Source organism: Austrofundulus limnaeus, unplaced genomic scaffold (genome assembly GCF_001266775.1).
Source record: "Austrofundulus limnaeus strain Quisiro unplaced genomic scaffold, Austrofundulus_limnaeus-1.0 Scaffold0, whole genome shotgun sequence".
NCBI classification, from domain to species: Eukaryota; Metazoa; Chordata; class Actinopteri; order Cyprinodontiformes; family Rivulidae; genus Austrofundulus; species Austrofundulus limnaeus.
Window position 1 is genome coordinate 3487192 of NW_013952402.1, and position 16812 is coordinate 3504003.

At 36.6% G+C, this 16812-nt stretch overlaps 2 protein-coding genes across 2 annotated transcripts in view; both read left to right on the forward strand.

Moving 5' to 3' along the window:
• gclc (glutamate-cysteine ligase, catalytic subunit) overlaps positions 1–10951 on the forward strand; it is a 13348-nt gene extending 2397 nt beyond the window's left edge. Inside the window, exons 3-16 of the mRNA XM_014016622.1 lie at positions 3651–3833; positions 3918–4031; positions 5021–5079; positions 5287–5423; positions 5583–5657; positions 6852–6968; positions 8125–8263; positions 8358–8470; positions 8561–8653; positions 8737–8841; positions 9065–9146; positions 9226–9362; positions 9759–9879; positions 9959–10951. Coding sequence (XP_013872076.1) covers positions 3651–3833; positions 3918–4031; positions 5021–5079; positions 5287–5423; positions 5583–5657; positions 6852–6968; positions 8125–8263; positions 8358–8470; positions 8561–8653; positions 8737–8841; positions 9065–9146; positions 9226–9362; positions 9759–9879; positions 9959–10140 — 1657 coding nt within the window. The 3' untranslated portion in view covers positions 10141–10951. The remainder of the gene's footprint in view (positions 1–3650; positions 3834–3917; positions 4032–5020; positions 5080–5286; positions 5424–5582; positions 5658–6851; positions 6969–8124; positions 8264–8357; positions 8471–8560; positions 8654–8736; positions 8842–9064; positions 9147–9225; positions 9363–9758; positions 9880–9958) is intronic.
• A 2913-nt stretch (positions 10952–13864) lies between these two features.
• Positions 13865–16812, forward strand: part of elovl5 (ELOVL fatty acid elongase 5) — a 12919-nt gene continuing 9971 nt past the window's right edge. The window contains exon 1 of the mRNA XM_014017401.1: positions 13865–13977. The gene's annotated coding sequence lies outside the window, so the exon portion shown is untranslated. The remainder of the gene's footprint in view (positions 13978–16812) is intronic.

Sequence of the window (16812 nt, forward strand, 5' to 3'; positions counted from 1 at the left end):
TTACGCAGCTCATTTACACACTTTTCCTGAAGATAGAAGAGTTTGTTGAATCTGACGTGACATGTTCGTACGAACCCTTTGTACGAACGAAAGTAAGAGAAATTTAGGATAAGAATACGAACATGTTCTTGCATGAGGCCCATTGAGACTGTGCTTTAGGTGTTACCTTACCTGCACCGCCTTTCATTCTTATTTATTTACTTAACCGTTATTTAAACCAGGCAAACCCCAGCCCTTATCTAGGGAGGCAGACTAAACATGCATGTTTTTGACTCTGGGAGGAAATTGAGAAGAACATTTTGCTTTTATTTGCTGCACATATGACGATGTGTTACTGACACGTCGGCAACAAAAGTGACAGAAGTTTTTCTCACTGTGAGTTCCACAGAAACAAACTAAAACTACATAAATCAACATTTGGTGCGAAATTAACATATTTTTTTAAAGTTAAAAAGTCACATTTTGGGTTTTACTGATTATTACATCATTATTTTTACTTAATAAATCAATAAAAGGGTCATGCACACTTTTCCCCATGATTAGGGGATTATTAGTATTTTTTTTTCTGGCATTCCTACATTCTTCTTGTGAAGGCAGCGTCTCTTGTAAATCACTTTTTTTTTCTTCAGAGACGCCAAAACCACCAAGAGAGATTATAAATATTTAACACAACGTGCAAGTTTCAGCCTAATTTGTTTCTGKTATTAGTAGTTGTTAGTTACCTAATGATTGTAGCACAAACTATAAAGTTAGAGTGCTTTTGCTATTTATCTACTTAATGATACAATCTGCGAATCCTCTCTGAAATGTACAAAATGTGCAGCCAGGATTAAACTCCATTACACTTGTCATGTTAGATTTACTGTTGCAGATTTACAATACTGTCAGATTGATGGAGATAAGGATGTGTCCGAAAGGAGCTTAATTATTAATATAAACAGTAACATATGAGAACATTCTGCAACCAATCTTAGACATTCTTTACTGCCAGTTATCTTAAGAAGTCACTTATTTTACTTAAGTCTTMCTTTGTGCAAACCAAGTGCCACGTAGTGACTCAGTAAATGTACGCTTTATGCAAAAGGTCTCTGCAGCACAACAAYGACTTTAAACTCTGCAAAAAGGTCAAGGATTAAGTACAGATTAAATACAGATTAGGGCTCTATTTCTTCGTAATTTAAAACTTACTATGCAAGCCCGTTTTGCATTTGTAACATATTTTATTTATTTCTACTGAGTCCTAAATGCACTACACAAACATTTTTATTCATGTTTAGGTTTTTTATGAGTTTGTGATCTTCTAGTCTAAATTAAACATTTTTACAGATCTTTTTAGAAGGTTTTTAATTTATTATTAAGTCTATTTAGTTAATAAACACATCACACTAAAACAACAAACACACACCTAATGATTAGTTTTGTAGCGTTACGATCAGAGAGGGAACTTCCCTATTTACCATGATATCATATCCAGAGGAGTGACTTGACTCTACTACCCCTATCCAGCATGTTTTACTTGTTTCCCTGCTATTCAGCAGGTCTTCAAAAGATTATTAATCACTCATTCATTCAAACAAACCAGGTGTGTCAAATCAGGGAGGGCTAGGGTTGAGAATCACTGCTTTAATACATATTATCTGATTTATTATTTACAAATAAATGGCAAAGAATCAACGGCTTCCAGAGGCAATACTAAAAAAACATAAAACTAAGTCAATATTATATTTTGAAAATGTCTCATCAAGCTCAGAGAAGCTCTTGAGGTGTTGGTTAATATTTAAAGCAGTGATTTTGAGATGTTTCCCTGATTTGACACACCTGGTTTGAATGAATGAGTGATTAAATCTTCTGAAGACCTGCTGAAGAGCAGGGAAACAAGCAAAACATGCTGGATAGGGGTACTTGAGGACCAGGATGAACGGCCCAGGCCTGGAGAGCTTGTGGTAAATGTAGCATGGGCAAATAAATATTCAAATCTTAAACTTCTCTGCATAATTTGTGTTTTCAAGTGAACACATTTCTTTCACATTGATTGGGAGGAAATCATTAAAAACCATCTCAAAATTGRTTTAGCATCATGTAAGTGTGACTCAGCATCTCATTGCAGACCTTTAGTATGACATAGCATCTTGTAACTACAACTTACCGTCTTATAACTATGACTTAGCATTTTATAACCATGACTTTGCATCTTATGTTGTGATATGTTATGAAAAAAGTTTCAAAATTTTATTATTAATGMGGTCAGCAAGACATTTTTTCAGTATCTTCACTAATAACTTTGTTTCTTTGAACATTTTCCACAATGCAGCAAATTCTATCATTAAGTGAAAAACTGATTTGAAAATAAATACATTAAAAATAGTGGCAGGAAAAGGCAGAAGTATTCCTGAAGCAGCTCTTTGAATTATGCTGTTTAGCACAATTATTTACAAAGAAGTATTCTCGARGAGGTAAACCGTGCAAATGAGAGACAAATAGCCCCCTCTTTTTTTTTTCTTTAGTCTCAGCTAATTGATGAAAGTTGTTAAATTTTACCAATTTACCCCGCTGCATGTCAAAGACCACATGTGCCCTGGAGTTGTGAAAAAAAGGCTAAATTATTGACTGTTTTTGGTATTTCAACAACCTTTTTTTTTACTTCATCCAAAGTTCCCAAATATCCTTAAATAGTCTTATTTGCAAATGAGCAGTTTTGCTAATGATTTGTCTGATTTGTTAGTTTTTTACAGTCAAATTCTTGGCACACACAAGAGTGTGTGCACTGTGCTTTTTATTATTATTTTTTTATTCTCTGCTAGTTTATTTTTATTTGAGGTATAATTTTATCAAAACAAAAATAATGTTTCTGCAAATTTATGTTTAAAAAGTTGAGCCATCTGAAGCACAAGCTCCAACTTCTAACCTATTGGCACCAGAGCTTTGTTTAACAATTTAGCATTAGCTGTTGGATTCAACGCCTGTTAGCAAAATAACTCATTTCCACTGAATGAATTAATTGAAACCCAGTAATCAGTGGCTTTAAAGGTACAATTGATTTAACTTTTCAAGTCAGCCCCATTCAAGATGGTTGAATTGGCCTTGGAACAAACATCTCCTTAACAATTCAAATACATTTTACAGATACTGAACTAACATTTGGTGTTGTAAACTAAAAATAAACTCCTTATGCCAGTGTTCCTGTTGTAGAATTAGTTGTAAAAATATTTACAACATGTAAAAAGATATGCAAATTTCTGCTTTGCCTGCAAAATTCCCGGTAGTTTCTGTTTGCACACCCAGACTTCAGTAACGCATCTTCAAAGAGGAGGAATTTTCTGCATCGCTGTAAAAGTGTTTGTACAGGCTGATAAATGTTATGTTTGCCCTCTGGCTGTGACGTCAGTGTAAGTCTGCGTAGCCAGCTTCACCAAGGGGGATATACCAGTGGCAGTGACAATAGTAGAGCTCAAGCATTCCTCATTACTGCCCCTCTGTTGCACGCACCAAAGAGCACGCTCTGCAGCACAAATCTGTTTTTGTCCTGCCAGGATTTCAGCTGCCTTTTCGTAAAGGAAATGTAAACAGTTTATTTAACGAAAAAGGTCATCGTGACGCGCTACATAAAAAAAACAAACATACATTTTACAGTGTGTTTTATATTTCTGCAGTCATCCCACGCTTTGGAGACCAGAATATGGCAGCTACATGATCGAGGGAACTCCAGGGCAGCCGTACGGTGGGACGATGTCGGAGTTCAACACTGTGGAGAGCAACATGAGGAAGAGACGTCAGGAGGCGTCATCGGTCCTGAACCAGAATGAGACCCTCTGCACCATCACCTCATTTCCAAGGTAATTCAGTTTGGCGATCAAATGTTTCAACCAATTTACCGCCTTGTTATAAAGAAAACAATGAATAAACCTACTTTTGTTCAGGTTAGGTTGCCCAGGTTTCACCCAACCAGAGTATCGGCCGACTCCTGTTGAAAAAGGAGTTTCAAAGTCGCTGTTTTTCCCTGATGAAGCCATCAACAGACACCCAAGATTCAGGTAGGCTGTATAAGTTTGCATCTTTTAATTCACTGCCTGGCCAAAAAAAAATAAAGTGTGCACCTGGATTAACTAAGATCTATGATCTGGGGTTGCTGCATTTGGTCAGGTCTAGGTTCAGCAACAGTATGTGCACAAAGAATGAGGTCAGCTGAATATACTGAATAACCAGGTTATTCCCTGATGGCACGAGCATATTCCAAGATGATAATGCCAGGATTCATCAGGCTGGAATTGTAACAGAGTGGTTCAGGGAGCGTGAGACACATGCATCAGCTCCACAGAGTCCATTGAGAATCTTTGGGATGGAGGACCTCAGTTTAGTTTGTTAGCTTGCCGTGCTAGCGCCGAGATAATACATATAAGGTAATATAGCTTCGGCGCTAAAGCTAACAGGCTAAGCTGAGGTTCTTCTTCCATGAAGCAGCTCTGTTGTCCTCCATCTATACTTTTAGTTACAGGCTGAGTCATTTCTACCTTCTCCTCTCTGTCAACGCTCTCTGGTTTCATTTAAAAGAGTCAATCATCAAATATTGTCCAAGATTAACCTTCAGGGTGGATATAGCTCACTAGCAGCCTCGCACCGAAGACCTGTCGACATCATCATTTACTCAGTATGCTTTCCATGTAAATAAAATGACTCAGTCCATGTTCAAATACATTTTTAAAAATTACAAAACTGAACAGCCTACAGTATTTTTACAGTCTTTATTTTACAGTTAAAATAAATGTTTATCAAATAAAGTCTAATGTTACAACTAATAGTGGATCCCTTTAATGCAACACTGGATGGAAATAAATCTCGTGACATTGCAGAAGCTTGTTGAAACAATTCCACAGAAGCTAAAGGCAGTCCAAAATATAAGTGTGTGTGATATTTTATTTTTTTTTTGGCCAGGCAGTGTATTTCAAGTCTAATATTACTTATGTGTATGATTTGTGGCTACAAGGTCTTCATAAGGAGAATCTTCTTGTTTTCTGTTTTTCAGCACTCTCACAAGAAACATACGGCATCGACGAGGCGAGAAAGTTGTTATAAATGTGCCAAGTAAGTTAGATTTTTAACAAAACAAATGTCCTCGTGTGAACGCTGAGTCAGCATGCTTTGTGCTATGTTAACCATTTATAGAGTAAAAATGTTCAGCCCAATCCGGTATAGTGTGCTTTAGTATTTATAACTTTTATACTTTTTGAAGATGTCCTTAATAAAAAGACCTTTTCAGCTCGTTCAAAAACATGTCTTTTCTTGATTCAGTCTTCCCAGATGAGCGCACACCTTCTCCGTTTGTGGAGAATTTCCCCGAGGACGACGGCGAAGCAGCGAGAGCGGCTCTGCCCGACCACATCTACATGGACAGCATGGGCTTCGGCATGGGCAACTGCTGCCTGCAGGTAAGAGATGATCCGACCTGAGCGGCGCCACGTCTTAAAGCTTTTGATTTTTATTCGCTGACATAAATGAGAACCTTGATCTTTGTGTGACTGTAGCTGTGCGGTTCTAATAAGTGATGTATAAATGCACTTCAGCCTCCTTCATTGTGCTTTTTKCAGGTGACATTCCAGGCGTGCAGCATCAATGAGGCGAGGTATCTCTATGACCAACTAGCAACATTTTGCCCCATTGTGGTGAGTGTCCGCAAAAAAATCTGTTTCATATTACGTTGTGTTCATTTGGCTTTTTTTTTCAGCAGAAATAATACAACTTATGAATCTTTTTTTAATAAGTCTGTGGTATTTTATTCAAGATTTATTTAATGTAGCAGCTAAAACAGGTTTAATCCATCATCAAAGTTAGGAGAGTCTGCCTTTGGAGTAAAACAAGCGACAGAGAGATTATTTTTTTAACCTTAAGCTTATTGTAGTTTATAAAGCTGTAGTGCTGGGCGGTAWACCGTTTTGTACCGAAAACCATTTTTTATTTTTGTTATGATATGACTTTTCTGAATACCAGTGTTAATAGCCTGAACACGTGCAGAACGTTTCGTCGCAGCCGCCAGTGAACTGTTTCCCTGGGAACACATTTCCTTGCAGCACCGCTAAGCGCATTAGCATGCTAATGTTATTGTTGGAACAGCTGGCGGAGGGTGTGTTTCAGCTGCTTATATGGTCTGATGTAAAAAAAAAAAATCCCGTTTTCACCATCGCTGTATAGTAAACAACTCTTCAGTGACATGCACGGTTAGATTAAACGCGCTACGTTATAATGGAGACGTTATTGCATGGAGACTGTAGCGTGCTTCTATTGTGAAAAGCCCGGGGGGGAAAGTAGTTTTATAGTGTAACGGAGTTGACTGGTGTGCAAGGTGAGTCGTCCTTTTAAGTTTTATTAACACGTAACGATAGACCAGATAATGATTTTTTTCTCAACCCTTCATGGTCGGACCTAAATGCATGATTACTGTCTGCAACCAGGCAAAGCTGAAAAGACGTACAAGAGGAGGGAAAMAGTGATACAGAGGTACAGTAAAAGAAAAAAGTCAACAAGCAAAGTTTGTACATTTATTATCAGCTGAGCTGTGAGGGAAAAAAACCTGTCAAATACAGCGAAACCGGTGTAATTGTTGAAAATACCGTGATATAAAATTTGGGTCATACCGCCCAGCTCTATAAAGCTGTTTCTGTTTTATTGTCGGTATCTTTATTTTTGCAGTAGGGAATGTGTTCAGCCAAACTGAAGGTCATGCATCCCTTTTAAAACACCTCATGACTTTGAGTCARCTTGCATCTGTTTAAAATAGTCCCTCTGTTATCTTTTTTTTGTTGTTTTTAATTTACACGTGTTGCTTTACTTATCGTACAAATACTTTTCATTCCTCRCAGATGGCCTTGAGTGCAGCCTCTCCTTTCTACAGAGGCTACGTGTCGGACATCGACTGCCGCTGGGGAGTTATTTCTGCCTCAGTGGACGACAGGACTCCAGAGGAACGTGGACTGAAGGTGAGAGGAGCTGAAATACCACAAAGGATGAAGACGATGTCCGATGCAAAATGTGCTGTTTTTTTTTACCAAGTTAGCTCAACCTGACTGAGTTGATCAAACTTTGTAATTGTCTCAACAATAACAAAAAAACAGATGCTTTAGTTTTCTTATAGTGTTTCAAATTGTTGTAATATTGTTACAGATTGTTTTTATGTAAATCGTATTTGCTGCAGARGCAGAGATGTAGGTTTACCATCACATTTTTAAATGTTCCCAATGTTTTCATTTCTTGACCTTCAAAATAGAAGTAGGTGAAAGAATACAAACAATTCTTAGCTGCTGTTTAACTAAGCGGCTCATCAGCTAAATAAACTAATACAGATCTTAAATTTAAGTTCTGTAGATCTTCTCAAAACACTTGTTTTTCAAAAGCCACAGTGGGGTCCAAACCACAAYCACTGCTCAGGATGAGTGTCGAGTTGAAAGTGTTCCAGTTTTCAGCTTATCAGAACGTCAGAAACAATCCTTTCYATTTGTCGCTCTGACAGAATAATACAACAATAGCATTCTACGCAGCATTTTGAGTGTACAAACAGGGTTAAAAYTTATTGCCTAATAATTGTYATAAACTACTAAAAGTACAACTRACTTAATGTAAAGTAAACAACACAGAACTGCTAAAAACGTAAAAGTAAACAGTTTAACTCTCTGTTGATGCGAGGAGCAGCCCTGCTGAAACATGCTCAGGTATGGTCGTGTTGCGCTGACTTCCCAACTCCAGCTGATGTTTCCAACTTGAAAGTCAGAAATTCCCACCTCCGAGTACAACTGGAACACAGCGTCTCTTCCTCTCTGGTGGAGGAGATGTATGGTGAGGCGGCATCTGTGTTAGAGGTGCCATCTAGAGGAAAACTTTGTCATTACAACTAAATCAGTGCCTCAGACACTTCGATTCATTTTAGTAATTTTCAAAAATTAATCAAAGCTTCTTTGAGTTCTTTTTTTAAGTAAAAGTGATGAAAATGTGAAAACTCACATTTTAGAGGGTCTAGACTTTATTTAAAAAAACAGTTTTTCACAAAACAAATGTAGCCACAAAGACACTGAACACAATCTGGTTTTCCAAACGAAACATATTTAATATATTTTCTGAAATGTTGCACTTTTTTTGCAGCCGTTGAAGAACAACAAATACAGGATTTTCAAGTCCAGATATGACTCGATTGACAGCTACTTGTCCTGCTGTGGTGAGAAGTACAACGATATTGATTTGACGATAGACGAGGATATCTACAAGCAGCTGCTCGGTGCAGGTACAAGTTTGTTGGTTTGTTTGCTTGTTTTTTAAGTTATCATCTACTTCTTTCTGCTCCTGCYAAGATAAAATTCGTCTTGTTTGGTTTGCAGGGATCGACAAACTTCTGGCTCAGCACATAGCTCACCTCTTCATACGAGACCCGCTCTCTGTCTTTGAGGAGAAAATACATTTGGATGATGAAAATGAATCGGATCACTTTGAGGTTAGGGTTTTTGCTTTCCATATTTAAAATTATTTTTTCAAAGCAAATGCAGACATCAAGAAATAAAAGTTTTATTCAAACTCTTTGYAGAATCTTCAATCGACCAATTGGCAGACAATGCGGTTTAAACCCCCGCCTCCGAACTCTGAGATTGGGTGGAGAGTTGAGTTTCGCCCCATGGAGGTACTTATCAAATATTACACTTTTGTTCTGGGCTTGTACTCAGGAACGTTGTGTTGTGAGTTGCTGTTTGTTTTTTTTTGCAGGTGCAGCTAACGGACTTTGAGAATGCTGCGTATGTAGTATTTGTGGTCCTGCTTACCAGAGTGATCCTGTCTTACAAACTGGACTTCCTAATCCCTTTATCAAAGGTAAAAGCAGATAGTTTTAGCATTTATCACACATCACCATGAAAGGCAATAATATAATTTATTKTGTGCAGGTGTTAAATTTGTCTATTTGCAAAATATCTCATAAAACTGTGGCATTCAAGGAAGCAGGCAACATGCATTCTGTCAAGAAATGTTAGACCTTTAATTATAGTTATTCAGTTCTTACATGAGACACCTGATTCATAAAACATGTTTTTGTTAGGTTGATGAGAACATGAAGATGGCACAGAAGAGAAATGCCGTCATGGAGGGCATGTTTTACTTCAGGAAAGACATCTTTAAAGGTGAATTCAACAGAAAGTGGCACTGTGAGGTAAAGTTTAATTCAGACACATTTAACTTATTTGTCATTCTTGTCTACAGGCTGCAACCCGGTCCTTGACGGCGCTGCTTCTTCTTCTTCTTCTTCTGCTTCTGCTTCTGCTCAGAATGGCTTGGAGACTGGTTGTGGAAACGAGGAGTACACTTTGATGAGTATTGACACAATCATCAATGGAAAGGTGATTCATTTGATTTATTTTTACCTGTTTGGTTTTTCTTTGAAAGAAAAACTAGTTTCAATGTAGCATTCAGCGTCGGTTATCTGAAAAGAACATATTTAGTGACACCTAGTGGGGAAGTTACAGATTGCTACTCTTTGAGGTTCAGATTAATCAATTTGGGTGAGTTTGTGTATGGTTCATTCTTTGGTTTTTCTATTTCAAAATAAAATGAGAAAAAAAATAATTGTGTTTTTGCGATTTTGTTTTGAAAGAGAAAAACCAAATAAACGATATACAGACTTGGGTGTTTTTAAGGAAAACACCATTTATGTCTGAAGTATAAACAAAACTTTATTTTCGGTTTTCTTTGAATGCTTTTGATTAAGCAGTTTTTTTTTCTTTTTATTTCACAAGGAGGGAGTATTTCAGGGGCTTATCCCAATCCTTAACTGCTATTTGGAAAACATGGAAGTGGACGTGGACACCAGATGCACCATTTTGAATTATTTAAAGCTCATCAAGAAGCGTGCCTCAGGTAAACTATTATCAGGAACTAAGAGATTTTTGTTTTCTGATCGTGCATCATCATTTATAATCTTTTTGATGTGAACCAGGCGAACTGATGACCATGGCCAAGTGGATGAGGGAGTTTGTCTCAAAGCATCCAGAATATAAGCAGGACAGCGTCATAACCGACAAGATCAACTACGACCTGTTCAAGAAGTGTGACCGGATTGCAAAAGGCGAAGAGCAATGCCCCGAGCTTTTTGGGAACCCAGTTAACAGGGTGGAATAAGAGGTGCTACAGAAAGGCATTATCATTTTGTTTGTTTTTTATTAGCRTGTAAGACAAAGACCAAACGAAAGCGGTCCAATCATGAGAGAACGCAGCAGCTCGTGTGTGTTGTGAAGAAACACACCTGCATTGAATAAATGTACATACACCGGATGAGATTTTTATGATCACAGAATTATTTTAATAGGATGTATGAAAGGGTTACGTAATAGAAAATCAGATCTGTATTTATTTTTGTCTGAAAATAAAACATATCTGTGTGAAATTGTAAATGTAGCAGAGATGTACAGTAGGCTGCTTTTAATCTGTAAGTACTATACCTTCTGAGCTTTAAAACATTAACTTTTGCCTTTTGCTGAGAAGAACTTTCAAATTTGATTAAAATTCCTTTTTTTTTTTTTTCATTTAAGGAATGTTTGCTAACATTGTAGTGGGACCTTAACATTAGCGTTGCATTCATTTGGAAATAGTGAAACTGTTTCTAAAGTGATGCATTTTGAAAAATAAAACTGTAAAGATCACAAGGAATTTGTGTGATCGATGTGGCACAGTCCACATAAAAATGCATTCTCCAGCAAATGTTCAGAATATATATAACTTGTTTTAGTGACGTCCATGCTAGTTTTCTTTCCTGTATTCAGTTAACTGCCTCTTTGTGGGCTGGAAGAGAGAAAAAGTGCTGGCTGTGGATCGTTTCCAACACCTTGTTGAATCTGCAAAATCAAAAAAATGTTCAACCCAGCAAAGTTTAATTAATAAAGTGGCTGGTAATGAAACTGAACAAACCAACCTAGACCCAAATAAAACTTGATCTGGGTCTGAATCTGAACTTTATTCCAMCATTTGGGGACCTCTGATATAGACTTTTTCATTTTTTGGCCTTCAAAATAAAAGTTTCATAAAGTCTGACCATAGCTGATGAAGGAATACAGTTTTTCAAGAATTTTTGACCCAAAAAATAAAACATTAATTCGATAAATATTCTAAAACTTTATTGCAGTTTGAGGAGATCCGACCACAAGATGGTGGTATTGAAGCAGAAACCGATGCAGCACAGATGAGGGCATTACCTCAGCTTGGCCTCTTAGATAAGATAATGATTATTGTTTCTGCAGGCCTTTCTGCYCAACACAAAGCTCTGCAACTGTTGTTGCTTTGAGTACGAAACTGTTTTTCATTATTCATCCTCGCATAAAAAATGTAAATGTAATGAGCTACAAATAAAATAAAAATTATAATGTAGAGCAGAACTCAGCGTAATGTTAAAAACAGCCACCAGTGAAGTTCTTCCTCCTGTAAATGTCTGGCTGCATGTCTACCAACCACTTAAAAAGAACTTACAAAAAAGAAAACAGATGGAATCAATTAACTGTGAATCTATAATAAACATTGTTTTTGCAAACTGCTGAGCTGCAGTTTTGGGAAAAAAAAAAAACTTTCGCAGGTGCAAACTTACACCTGAACAGTCAGCAGTTTGCTCATTTTCACATTTACTTATTACATGCTGTAAAACTGTGCTGGTCTACTAAAATGTAAAAGAATTGCCTTTAAATGTTACTCTTTACGCTTGACATAAAGGTCATTTTACATTTTTATTTTGAGGGKTTTTTTTTTTAGCTTTTACCAAACATAGAATCAATTAGGACTAATTTTGCCCAATTTTAGTATAATTATTAAATTTTAGGTTCCTGTTGAGCTAATAGTGATGGGGGTGGGTGGGGCCTGATCAGACCACCGAAACTGACCAATTGGAGAAGACGAGCAGAATATAAAGGAAGAGGCCAGTTTCTTTTGTCACAGCAAGACGTCTCCAAGTAAACTGCTGCACAGAGCTTTTCTTTTCATAAAGCCTCTCGTTTTTAGAATCAAGTTTATACTTTGCATCAATTTGTATTTTATCTGTGCAAAATGAAAAAAGACAATTCTTTAAATTCATTTTAGCAGTGAAACATTTGCACTTATATGCATGTTATGAGCTGGTTAAAGTAAAACAGATTTATCTTTATGGGTCTGCAGTTATGTTCATRTTGTGTTCAATTAAGCTCTTAAAACAAATTAGTGAAAGTAATGTTTTTATGCAAAAAAAGAAAGAAAAAATCAAACAGGAAGTAAAATTCCAGACCCAAATCCAATCCACGCCTCCAAAACCACAGGTTTATTTCTGCTGTTTATTATGAATTTGTCATTGTTTTATAGCAAAATATGTATTTCAAATGCCATAAATACAATTAAAGAAACCACTCCTTTGCCATTACTGATTTTGTAAAGCTCCTCTGACAAAAAGAACAAACATTTCTAGTCATCTCTTCAAGTCCAAAAAAAAGTTTTTTATTTTTTTTATTTTTTACTGTTTTTAGCTGCATGTAAAAACAGTGAAGTGACGCTGCAACACTGCAGGATAACACTGGCATCATGATAATACTCAGACACCATAATCCCTATCAGCTCAGCAAGGGAGCATGCCAACGCATGGTTTGGAAACACAAAGTGCAGCTGGAGCTGACAAATCATCAGCAGCCACATCACACAGGCAAATATCACCCCGCAGGTCACTTTATCTCACTAATGTGTCCTGGAGACACAAAACGATGCAGGAAATACCTCGAAAGTAGGCTTTTAGTTCTTTGATGATAGAAATGAGCCACAACTAATGGCTTAAAACACTTTCAAATTGCACCATTCAATAGTTCAACTGTTTTATGTCGTGCGTCATAATTTGCAATGAGTAGCCATACCTTTAGGTTTAGTTTGTCACTAATGGAGTTAAATTTAATCAGTTTGTTACAAAGTCTGGGAGAGTTTTTGGCAGAACATTGATGAATCAGGTGGAAAATTTACAGCCGTTAAATAAACACGGAGATAAATAATTAAATTCTTAATGATTATTCATGAAAACTTCAGTAAAACCCATCAATTGGTTCGTGCCATATTTTGCTAACAGACAAACAAATAGGCAGACATGGTTAAAACATTTCCACTCTCGCCTTCGATAATGTTCTTCACTAATTTATAAATGCAAACCTTATTAAAAATACAAAACCCACGCTTTCATAAAATCTCATTATTTTTTTTCTTGTATTCAGCATTTTAGTTACACACATACACATATACATGCACACACACACACACACACATCTTGGCCAATAATCGCTTTAGATATGATTATTGGTATCTTTCATGTTTTCCTGGAAAACAAGAAGAAAGTGTTCTTGTCAAGCTGAGTGCTGGGGTGCAGGAATTTTGCATCTTTGAGTTGAGTTTACTGGAGTGGTGGGCGGGGCTTGATCAGGTCAGAGCAGCTGACCAATCAGAGCAGAGTGGGCTACATGGGGCCAGCTTAACTTTACAACCTAGTGCTTTATCAACCCTAAACATTTTATTGTTATTATGAAAGGTGGAAAAAAGATATATATCAGAACGTTTCTGCTGTTATTTATTGTTAGAAAACTGTATTCCCCTTCAATTGTTTAATAAAGAGCGAGCTTTTCAAAATAAAAGTCATTGTCGGCTCCCGCTACTTGTGTTGCCTTCACGTGCCGGAATCTGATGCCGTAAAATCGTAGCTCGAGTTGTACCGACGGAGAAAGGATGGCGTGATGTCATCCCATGTGTCATTGCGACACAGCAGGTCGTCTCCTGGTTATAACCCCTCCTGTCAGGGCAGCTGGCTGTTCCTCTGACCTCAGATCAGCCAGACAGCAGTCATTCTCCCCCCCCCACTCCCTCCCTCCCCTCCTCTTCATCGGTCCGCGGGACGCAGCTGCATCCTCCTCTTCTTCCTCCTCGAGCATTTCCTTCTCCGTCTCGTCCGCTCGAGCTCAGCCGGGAGACTTTAAGGTAAAAAAAAATGCTTTTTTAAAAAAACAATACTTCGTCTTGATGGTAAAGAAGTGAACTCCGCTGTTTTATTGCGGGAAGCTTGATGCCTTAAATAAGTTTCGTGAATCCGGTTGTTACGTAACGGTTTTTTGCCATCAGCAGAGCGAGGCTGTGGAAGAAAAGTTTTCAGTGTTTCTGCGTGATTCTGTTCACAGAAGTCTGTAACTTTACACACTTAACTCATCTGTACTGCGAGTTCTTTTAAAGGGACTTTTCCGAGCTCGTGAAGTGGGTTTCTGCAAAAGAGTAGCTAGTGTCTTACCTGTTGTGGATAGCCCTTTGAAATAGAGTTTAAAGTCATTATAGCTGTCAAAATTATGTTTTTTAAAGTGTTTTTGATTAGAATTTTTATTCTTGGGGGTTAATGCAACACAAACTGTTTAGGGTTTTTGCAAAAAAATAAAAAAAAATAGAAAATAAGTGTGTGTGTGTGTGTGTGTGTGTGTGTGTGTGTGTGTGTGTGTGTGTGTGTGTGTGTGTGTGTGTGTGTGTGTGTGTGAAAAAAGCCAAGACTTTATACATAACCAATAATTAATTACAGAAAAAAATGCCTTAAAAATTAACCCAACATTGCACCTTCTTGGTTGTAAAACTATTCATGCAATTTATGCAAATGCTGTTTTATAAATCTTTATATATATCTCATCAGTTTACATCATTACATRGTTATTCATATATAATTTTACTCTTATTTATAAGCACAGCTAACAGCAGCAGCAACTAGCTGTAACACTTTCTGTTCAGGTTGGGGGAATTTACTGCAGGAATATCATGATAGTTCTGCCCTGAGTCTTTTATTTATTTATTTATTTATTTATTTATTTATTTATTTATTTATTTATTTATTTATTTATTTATTTCCAAATATATGTCAGTGTAGAGCTATCTTCAACAGGTAAGATATTGATATAACATTTTTGTTACATTTCTACAGAAACCCACTTTGAAAGAACTAACAGAAATGATGTAAATAAMCTACTTGATACATTTCATGTTGTAGAGCTAGACTTACGGTTCCTAAGGTTTTCCAGTGAATCAAACTAAAWAATTTGCAAATTTTGTTTGAGAATTTGCGAAATATTCTGCATTAACATTTTGAGTCCTAGGAGAATTGTAATCCAGTTACAAGTTAGTAACTAAATTATCAGCTGCAGTGATGTCACGTTTACCAAAGTCCAGATGATCCAATGGTGTTATCTGATGATCTGGTGTTTTATGTTGGTTTGTGCTCCTGGGGAGACAATAGCAGACTGATTGATGATTGATGACATCATGTGGCTCATCGTACCTAATGCAMATTTAGTAATCAATCAGAGCGAGGACGTTACCGGACTGTAATCAGTTTTCTTTTTATGGGTGAATATAAATGTATTTTATRATTTTATGGATTTGCATGCAGACTGAAGTGAGATGCTGTAATGTTAAAGGAACAAGTAGAAGCATGCTTTTTTAATAACAGCGTATATTATTCAACTGTAACAATATAACTGCAGGGAGGTGAAATATAACCTTTCTTGTTTCACTGGATAAACCTGCATTCTAACATTCAAGAAGACATTAGTTTCCTTCATAAATCCTTTACGATTGTCTGAAAATACTAAAATGAAAATGGTTTCAGGTGTTCAGCTTACTTTAAAAATTCTCAGAAATCAATCTGTTTTAATATGATAGGGTCTGTGGGACAAAAACACACCTTTAAACTTTAAATCTAATAGAAATGCTTCAATCGATCTTTTTCTTTTTGCTTTTTAATTTTTTTCGTACAATAAAGAAAGACATAAGCGAGCCAAATAGTTATGATAATCAGGACTAATTTGCTCCTAAAATATTTTATCAAATCTTTTAGCCAGTACCTGTAGATAATAAATAGGATTTTACTGTTTCTTGACATGTTTCCAGCTGTGATTGGTGCTGCAGGCTGTGATGTAATTAACTGCTCTGGACGTTTACATTACTGGAAATAGTAAATAAAAAAACATATCTGATTTTGGAGGCTGTCAGGACCAACTTCTCTGTTTTTGCAAAGCTTGAAATAATTGAGCAAAGTCTAACAAAAACATCAGAGGTGTGCACATACCTCTGGAGTGATAAAGCTGAGAGCTATCAGATTTAGTAGGAAACGAAATGTTGGGACTTGTGTAATATTTGCTCGACAGTGTCAATAATCTTGTTACAACTTGACACAAGAAGTAAAAATCACTTGATTTAAGTCTCCGTTTTCCCAGAACCACGGAAAGGATAAAATGAGAAAGGGAGAGAATTTATGGAAATAGTTGCAGTTAATGTTACAATCATAATTTTAAATGAATCTAAAAAAAACTTCTTTTTTTAAAAACATCAAGGTGTAATTTTAATGTTATGTTTCTTACATGTTAACAAAACCTTTAAAAGGACTGATAAGGCACACTAAGAACACACTTAGCTTTATAACCTTAAATGGGAAAATATGGAGCTATAAATATCCAGACGTTTTGGGTTGCTGTAGCTCGGTGGTCAGTGGGTCTTGTAATACTGGAGCGATGAGCCTAAGGTGCATCAGAAAGGGCCTCTGGTGCAAAACTGTTGCTAAATTTTACATTTGAGTTTACTGTTTTGCTCAGATTACTTGAGGGTGATTCTCAGCTTATACTACAGCAAATTCTAGCCCAATACTTATAAAACTGACTGGGTTATAAATGCTCATCTGTGTGTTAAAATATGTCCCTAAAACATTTTCATTATTTAGCTCACTTTCTTAGTATTAAAAATGTTTCACTAACATTTTATTGTTATTTAGCTCACTTTCTTAGTATT